Here is an 8941-nt window from a genome sequence, read left to right on the forward strand (position 1 = left end):
AAAGCCAACCCAGACCCCTCCTCAGCAGGGCCCCAGGAAGCTGTTGAACTGCTGGCTGCTCCTCAAATCAGAGATCCGAGACCCAAGGGGCAGCTATCTTGGGAACATGCAGTCACCTAACTCTGATAAGGGGTTTCTGCCACGTGCTTTTCACAGACACCCTGTCACAGGAGAGCTCTGCTGGGTCACGGGGCAGAGCACTCAGCTATTTCCCTAAAGGGTCTAGGTGATTTATCCAAAGGCCCCTCATAACAGTTATTGCTACCCTGAGGACACTGGTAGTATAGATAGAACATGGATCTCCTCTATAGTGGAGCCCTGACCCCTACATCAGGCTAAGGCCAGGTGCTCACTTGAGAATGACCCTTGATCCTTGACCCAGGCTGAACCTGGATCCCCACCCCAGGCTGACCCTTGATCCCTATCCCAGGCCAAGTTCAAATACTCACCCCAGCCTGAGACCAGATACCCACTCTAGGCTTAGCCTGGATGCCAGCTACAAGCTGAGTGAGCCTGGATCTCTAGGCAAATCTGAGACATATGCGAGGATTCTTAGGGCTGGATAAGAGTGGTGTTAAGAGGCATCTCTAGGGTTGGGTGCCCTCACCATCCCCGTGAGATACCGGCACTCCTTGTCCTGGCAGCCTACCTCCCGTAGACCCAGAATAGACCCAGAAATTCAGGCCATGACTGAAGGCTAGTCATGTCTCTGCTTTCAGCCTGACCTGCTCATCCCCATTTGCTGGTGAGAGTGACCGAGCAACCCTCCTGAATGTCCTGGAAGGGCGAGTGTCCTGGAGCAGCCCCATGGCTGCCCACCTCAGTGAGGATGCCCAGGACTTTATCAAGGCTACTCTGCAGAGGGCTGTGGAGTAAGTACACATGCCTGTCCCCCTGCCCAAGGTCCTCATGCTTGCACCATGGTCCAACTGACCGCCTGGTCTGACTCTGGCCTTCTTCTCCCCCAAGGGCCCGGCCCAGTGCTGCTAAGTGCCTTGCCCACCCTTGGTTCCAGGTGAGCTGTCTGAACCCCGGGCTGGCTTGGCTCACAGGAAGGGAAACTGAGGCCAAGGGGAGTGGGGGCCTGCCTGGGCCAGAGTGTGCCAGGTTCTCCTTGCAATGTGGCTTTCTCATCTGGGCTCCCCCTAGAAGTCTGTGCCTGCAGAGGAGGCCCACTTCATCAACACCAAGCAGCTGAAGTTCCTCCTGGCCCGCAGCCGCTGGCAGGTGAGCTGTGCTGCCTAGCAGAAAGGGTGAAGGGGTAGGGGGCCAGAGAAAGGAATGAGGCCCAGAGGGCTGGCTGCATGCTCCTTCTGGGTCTGGAAGAGCAGGGAAGTAAGACCAGGCATCCTTCAGTTTGGGTTTTTGCTCCTTGAGCGACTGTGGTGTATCCCTGCTAAAGTGGGGACAAATGACAGAGCATTAAAAGACCAGGGGACCAGGTCTTTTAATGCCTCCATTTACTGAATACCTCCTGGGCCCTCCAAGAACTGGGAAGGCATCAGCAACTGGCTGACCACACCCTGTCCTCTGTGCCTCCAGCGTTCCCTGATGAGCTACAAGTCCATCCTGGTGATGCGCTCCATCCCAGAACTGCTCCAGGGCCCACCTGACAGCCCATCCCTCGGGGTGGCCCGGCACCTGCATGGCGACGTCAGCGCCTCCTCCAGCAGCTCTTCCTCCTCCGACAACGAGCTGGCACTGTTCGCCCGGGCAAAGTCACTGCCACCCTCCCCAGTGACCCACTCACCGCTGCTGCATCCCCGGGGCTTCTTGCGGCCTTCAGCCAGCCTGCCTGAGGAGGCTGAGGCCTGCCCACCCACTGCAGCTGCACCTCTGCCTGCATTGCCCCAGGGTGCACAGCCACCAGCTGCCCCAGGCTGTGTGCCCCGGCAGAGTGTTATCCGTAGCCTGTTCTACCAGCAGGTGGGCGAAGGCCCAGAGCTTGGGGGCCCGGTGTCAGTAAGCAGGCGGCACCCTGCTCGGCGGCGGCATCTGCTTAAGGGTGGCTACTTCTCGAGTGCCCTGCCTGGCCTTCGAGAGCCCCTGTTGGAGCACCGTGCACTGGAGGAGGAGGCTGCCAGGGAGGAGCAGGCTGACTTGATGACCAGAGCACCCTCCTTTGAGACCACCCTGCAGATGCCCGGCACAGGCACCCATGGGGCCTCTGGCCACAGCCGCTCCCTGGATCTTGACTGGCCAAACACTTCCAGCTCCTCTGCCCAGGCCTGCAGCAAGGGGCAGTGTCCAGCTCTGACCCCCTTGAGCCTTCAGGGGGCCCAAAGAGAGAGAATGCCTGGTGGGGATGCACATGCCAGGGAGATGGAGCATCCGGAGGGGTCCTTGCAGGGCCTGAGACTGTTCCCATTGACTGGTGGTGATGGGTGCTCCACTCAGCAAAAGGGGTCATTCCAGGACAGCTATGGAGGGCAGGGCGTCCCTGTCTTTCAACCCCAGTGGAGTTCTACCCCCCAGGAAGGCTGTGGCCCCCCTGCGGCTGTTGCCCCACAACCTCCTGGCTCCTTTCCTCCAGGGCACTGCACAGAGGCCCAGTTGACACTCCCGAGCCCTTTCTTTTCAGGAGAGCCGCAGGCCCCACTCTCCACAGCCCAAGCAAGCTCCCAGGCAGACTCTAAGAGTGGGCTGAAGGACATCCCTCTCCCTGGGAGGCCTGATGCCCCCAGCACCCCAGGGCCAGCCCCCCAAATGGGCAGGGAGCCCAGCCCCTCCCTGGATGCTGAAGGCCTGACCCAGGAGACGGAAGACCTGTCTCAGTCTTCACCTGGTCCACAGCGGCCTCAGGAACAGGCGACCACACGGAAGTTCTCCTTGGGATACCGTGGGGGCTATGCAGGGGTGGCGGGCTACGGCACCTTTGCCTTTGGTGGGGATGCTGGCGGCATGCTGGGGCAGGGACCTCTGTGGGCCAAGATGGCCTGGGCCACCTCTCAGTCCTCAGAGGAGCAGGAGGACCAAGGGGCCCAGAGCCCACCACCCCAGGCCAGCACAGTGCCCCTACCTGAGGGTGGCAGGGCCCCTCTGAGGGGCTCCCAGGAATTGAGCTCATGGGAGGACTTAAGTGGAGGCTCCCAGGTGTCGCTTGTACAGATCCGGGACCTGTCCATGGACCCGGAAGCAGCTGACACTGTATCCCTGGATATCTCAGAGGTGGATCCTGCCTACCTCAACCTGTCTGACCTGTATGACATCAAATATCTCCCATTTGAATTCATGATCTTCAGGAAGGTCCCCAAGCCTGTGGAGCCAGAGTTGCCACCCTCCCCTGCATCTGAGGCTGAGGAGGATCTGGCTAAGCTCCCAGAGGCCGCGTGGCCCTGGCCAGGCATGCAGGTTCCGCCAGCCAGCCTAGAGATCACAGAGGAGCCAGAGGACATGGAGGCCCTGCTCGGGGAGGCTGCTGGTGGCAGGAAGCGCAAGTGGTCACCCCCTTCCAGCAGCCTTTTCCACTTCCCAGGGAGGCACTCGCTGCTGGAGGAGCCGGTAGAGCTGGGTCTGCGCCAGAGGGTGAGGGCCTCGGTGGCCCACATCTCCCGCCTCCTGAGGGGCAGGACTGAAGGTTATTAATCCTGCCCTGCCCTGGGTCTGGGCATATCCATGTTCACCCCTCTGCTCCTTGGGGCTTCTTGCTCCATACCCCAAAGGACAGCTCAGGAGACTGCCTGGATGATAAGGAATCCCCACGTCCTTCCTCCTCTGTCTTGGTGCTTCCCAAACCTCCCAGGACACAGTGGCTTGTTTTTGAGGTCACCTTTGTGGCTTTGATCCCTCCCCATGTGCATCTGAGGCCCAGTGTAGGTCATACCCCTCTGTAGAAAGAATAGGAACTGGGCCGTCCCTCTCACCCCCGAGCCAAGAGCCCTCAACCAGGCCTCCCCAGGCACCTGTGACCCCTGATCTGTTTGCCTTACCTGCTCGTGGCACCCCTGCCCAGAAAAGGCCAATACTGATGGAGTAGGGAAGGGTGTCCTCTGTAGCAGATTTGGTTTGTTTCTAATAAGACTTCCTGGGATCTGGGCTTTTCTGGCATGTGGGAGTCTGGCAGTTAGTGGCAAGTGGCCCCAGAGCCTTTATTCCATGCTCCCAGAGGAGTCAGGCCCCTCAGGTGTGACCTCCCATGGCCACTTCCTTTCTGCAGGTCCAGAGAAGGAGAGCCCCCCAAGGAAGAAGGCAGGCCTAACTTCTTTCCGGCTATCAGGCCTGAAAAGCAAGGACCGAGGTGGGTGCACTGCCCAGGGGCTGGGCCCCCACTGAAGCCCAAGGGACCTGACTGTGAGGAAAGGGAACCCTGGCCAAGACCAGAGCAGGTGGTGGTGGGGATCATACCCAGAGGGACCTGAATACACACAGGGGGACTCTAGCACCCCAGCAGTCAGGGCCAGCAATCCTGGAAGCCTTCCTGAAGCTGGTGTTAGAGATGAGCTGAGTGGGAGTGGGTCTCATCTCCCATATCCTCACTGTGGGGTCAGTCTTGGGGTCACCTCTGAAGCCTCACCTCACCTTTCTTTCTCAGCTCCATCATTCCTAAGGGAGCTCTCAGATGAGATGGTGGTCCTGGGCCAATCTGTGACTCTGGCCTGCCAGGTATCAGCCCAGCCAGCTGCGCAGGCCACCTGGAGTAAAGGTGAAGAGCCGTCCTGAAGCTGAGGGGGGAGCGGGGGCAGGGGGTGCTCCTTGAGGGCACTGCTCTTATTGTACAGAGGGAAACTGAGGCCCAGAGAGCGTGTGGGCCCTGGGTGCGACCAAGAGGCAGGTAAGTGTTGGGAGCTCATCTTGAGGCCCACTTGGTTCTGCTGCAGATGGGACTCCTCTTGAGAGCAGCAGTCGCCTGCTCATCTCTTCCACGCTCAAGAACTTCCAGCTTCTGACTCTCCTGGTGGTGACTGCAGAGGACCTGGGCGTGTACACCTGCAGTGTGAGCAACGCACTGGGGACAGCGGCCACCACAGCCATCCTCCAGAAGGCAGGTGGGTAAGCCATCGTGCAGGGCCCAGGGACTGTGATGCTCACCACGCAGGCGTTGCCAGCCTGGAGGGGCCACAGAAGGCATGAGCCGGCTCTGCAGACTAGGACCCCCAGGAGGGGACACAGGAGGCAGGTGACGCAGCTGGCCAGGCCCTCTCCCTGACCCCTCTTCGAGGCCTCCTCTCCTTGCATTTCCTATGGTACCTCTCTCCTGTCTCTCTAGTAAATGCAGGAGGCTGCCCCCCATTTCATATCTCTATTCCTATCAAACCATGATCTCAAAACACAGTGCTGGGGTGTGTTTCTAGGGAAGCCAAGACAGGAGCTGCAGGTCTGCCTCTTGAACCTCTGGCCTAATCCCCACCAACCCTCATGTACCCTGCACCACAGCCCAATAAAGCTGAGGCCTCTCTGACTACAGCCTGGGTGGGTGGGGGGCTGTGAGCAAGGGCCATTCCATGGGGTTCTTGGGTAGGCACCAGTGTGAGGGGAGCCTGCCAGGGTTGGGCAGGGCAGACACCTCCCGAGGCCTCTGGAAGTAAAAGCACTGGGCCCTTCCTACAAGTTGGCATTGGAAGGGCTCCCCGAAAGAACTGGACCAGGTGAGGTGGGGCTTAGGGGCCTGGCAGCAGGGTGCAGATGGGTGAGGCGGGGCTGGCTGGGGCTCAGTTCATCCGAGAGCCTCTAGGAGCCTGCCTCAGATTGCTGACCCTGGGCCTGCAGAGCGTCCCTCCTTCTCCCCACGCCCGGACATTGGTGAAGTCTATGCTGATGGGGTGCTGCTGGTCTGGAAGCCTGTGGAGTCATGTGGCCCTGTGACCTATATTGTGCAGTGCAGCCTGGAAGGTATGGGACCACTCCTAAACGCTCACCTCTGGGGCTGCTCCAGGGTCACTGTTGTGTGGGGGTAGCTGGGGAAGTGCCTGGCTGCTTTGTGCCCCTGAGTGACCTCTCTCAGGGAGGGGCCTCTCCACTCGGACATGGAGTGTTAGGCTGCCTCTCACCCGCTCCTGTGTGGTCTAGGCGGCAGCTGGAGCACATTGGCCTTGGACATCTTTGACTGCTGCTACCTCACTGGCAAGCTTTCTCGGGGTGGGGTATACACCTTCCGGACGGCCTGTGTCAGCAAGGCGGGCATAGGCCCCTACAGCAGCCCCTCGGAGCAGATCCTCTTGGGAGGACCCAGGCACCTGGGTGAGCCAACATGTAGCACGGCCACTTCAACGAGTCACACACGCGGGATGGTTTGTTCTGCCTGCTAGGCCCCCCACCCACAGATGGCCTGAGGAATGAGGGGTCAGAATGTCTGGGGATGGGGGGGTGGTTCAAAGAAGGGCACCCTGTTAGGTAGCCTGGGAAGAGGTGATGGAGAAAGGGTGGAGGGAGATAGGGCTGTAGGGGTGCCCTCCCTCAGTCATTTGTTTCCCCTTCCCACAGCCTCTGAAGAGGAGAGTGGTGCCTCAGGACCGGCCCAGCCCCTCCCCAGCATGCAGACCTTTGCCTTCCAGACACAAATCAGAAGGTGCGGGGACTCTGGGGATGGCAGGTGGCAGTGTCATGACATTCTTCACTCCACTAGCTCTTTATGCTCTCACCTGACCCCCAGCCTCTCTCCCCACCAATCAGTTCCACCCACACTTGCCTCAGGGCATCTGCCACCCCCTCCTGGACCTCTCTGCTGGGAGACCTCCCTTGCTTCTTTGAGGTTGGGAAGGAGATTGGGGGTCAGCCTGGGCCACCATGCAGAAGGGCTCCTTACCAGCCTGGCCAGTCCTTCCTCCCTAGGGGCCGCTTCAGTGTGGTGAGGCAGTGCCAGGAGAAGGCCAGTGGGCGCGTGCTGGCTGCCAAGATCGTGCCCTACCACACTGAGAACAGGACTGCCGTGCTTCAAGAATATGAGGCCCTCAAGGGCTTGCGCCACCCTCACCTGGCACAGTTGCAGGCTGCCTACCTCAGCCCCCGGCACCTGGTCCTCATCTTGGAGTTGTGCTCTGGGCCTGAGCTGCTCCCCTGCCTGGCCGAGAGGTGAGAGGGGACCTTACCTGGATTTAGGGCTCAGGGCCTGGTGGGCAGCAGTGTGGCTGGCCTCCTGCCTACCTCCTGACCCCACCTACACTGGCCAGCCAACCAAGGTGGCTCAGTAGAGCTGGGGCTTCCTTCTAAGCCTGCAGGGAAGGCTGGTGCTCCCTCTACCCCACTGCCCCTCTGCTGTGAACAGAGCCTGGGTGCCCCTCCTCATGTACCCCCTAAGCTATTCTCTGCCCCCAGGGCCTCCTACTCAGAGACAGAGGTGAAGGACTATCTATGGCAGATGCTGAGTGCCACTCAGTACCTGCACGCCCAGCGTATCCTGCATCTAGACCTCAGGTCCGAGAACATGATTGTCACTGAGTACAACCTGCTCAAGGTCATCGACTTGGGAAATGCCCGGAGTTTCACCCAGGAGAGTGTCCTGCCCTCAGAGCAGTTCAAGGACTATGTGGAGACTATGGGTGTGTAGGAAACAGAATTGGGCCTGATCTGGGGTGTGGGTGTGCTGGGAGCAAGACTCTGCCTCAGTCCTGTCTCTCTGTCTGCACCACTAAAAACATCCAGCACCTCACCAATGCCCCTCACCTGTGTCATTCCCAGCTCCAGAGCTCCTAGAGGGCCAGGGTGCTGTCCCACAGACTGATATCTGGGCCATAGGTGTCACTGCCTTCATCATGTGAGTCTCCACGTGCCCTGTGGGGTGGGAGGCCTGGGTGAAAGGGCAAGCATGGGATCCACTGAGGGTGACCCCAAAGACTCTCACGTCTGCTTCTTCCATTGAGGGTGACCCCCATCTATTGAGGGTCTCAGTCACACGACCCCCACCCACACAGGCTGAGTGCTGAGTACCCAGTGAGCAGCGAGGGGACGAGAGACTTGCAGAAAGGCCTGCGCAAGGGGCTCATCCAGCTGAGCCGCTGCTACGCGGGGCTCTCCGGGGGTGCCGTGGCCTTCCTCCGCAGCACCCTGTGTGCACACCCCTGGTAGGCAGCCTCACCAACTCTGCCTGGCTCATTCCCCTATGCCCTGACCTGGCTCCCCTGGCTCCAGGAGCGTAGCTAACACCACCCTCCCACACTCAGGGGCCGACCATGTGCGTCCAACTGTCTGCAGTGCCCGTGGCTGACAGAGGAGGGCCTAGCCAGCTCCCACCCAACGACTGTGACCTTTCCCACAGCACGTCTGCGCGCCTTTGTGCAAGAGCGTGAGAAGAGGCGGGCACTGCTGTACAAAAAGCACAACCTGACCCAAGTGCGCTGAACTCCTGGCACTCCTGGGACATATCTCTTAGTCTTCCAGACCTTGCTGCATATGCACAAACATGTCAATAAAAAGCAGAACCGAATGAGGCAGCCTCTGTTTCGTTCTTTTGTTTTGGGGAGGGGGTGAGGGCCCTGCCACCTTCCTGGTGTTTAGAGGAGAGCAGAACTGCCCCTCTCTGACTAGGGCTGCGTGCCTGCTAAAAGTGTCATTAGGACTAGAACCCTCTAAACTAGCTGACTGTGGTGGCAACCCCTTATTCCGGGGGTATATGAGTTTCTTCTGTGCCAGTGCTGCTTCAGACATGGACACACACCCAGGTGGTTTGCAAGGAAAACCTGATTGTGGGCACGGAGCTGGTTTCCCTATCAAAGACTCTGACTCATTCCACCACAGCACCATTCCTGGGGGGTCCTCAGACTGGAGCCGGTGGGCAGCAGATACTGCCCTCTTGGTTCTCAGCGAGTTTTATGGTCCTGGTGATCTAGACATGCTGGCAAATCCAGCCTTCCTCGATTTCCCAACTCCAGACCATGTGTCTGCACACTAGACAGACATCTACCTCTTAGATCTTACTTGAACCCAATACACATCATCTCCAAACATGTCTAAGAACTGACTGCCTCCTCCCCTACAGACAGGAATACTAACTTTCCCTCCCTCCTGC

The 8941-nt window shown here is 59.4% G+C and overlaps 1 protein-coding gene across 1 annotated transcript in view; it reads left to right on the forward strand.

Annotated features, from left to right (window-relative positions):
* Positions 1–8359, forward strand: part of OBSCN (obscurin, cytoskeletal calmodulin and titin-interacting RhoGEF) — a 198509-nt gene extending 190150 nt beyond the window's left edge. Inside the window, 15 exon segments of the mRNA XM_047776349.1 lie at positions 720–872; positions 970–1015; positions 1150–1227; positions 1543–3577; positions 4157–4237; positions 4532–4642; positions 4818–4985; positions 5707–5829; positions 6007–6177; positions 6421–6505; positions 6769–7008; positions 7252–7475; positions 7615–7690; positions 7848–7997; positions 8097–8359. Coding sequence (XP_047632305.1) covers positions 720–872; positions 970–1015; positions 1150–1227; positions 1543–3577; positions 4157–4237; positions 4532–4642; positions 4818–4985; positions 5707–5829; positions 6007–6177; positions 6421–6505; positions 6769–7008; positions 7252–7475; positions 7615–7690; positions 7848–7997; positions 8097–8274 — 3919 coding nt within the window. The 3' untranslated portion in view covers positions 8275–8359.
* Positions 8360–8941: the final 582 nt, after the last annotated feature.

The sequence above is a fragment of the Phacochoerus africanus genome, chromosome 4 (assembly GCF_016906955.1).
Source record: "Phacochoerus africanus isolate WHEZ1 chromosome 4, ROS_Pafr_v1, whole genome shotgun sequence".
In the NCBI taxonomy this organism is placed as follows: Eukaryota; Metazoa; Chordata; class Mammalia; order Artiodactyla; family Suidae; genus Phacochoerus; species Phacochoerus africanus.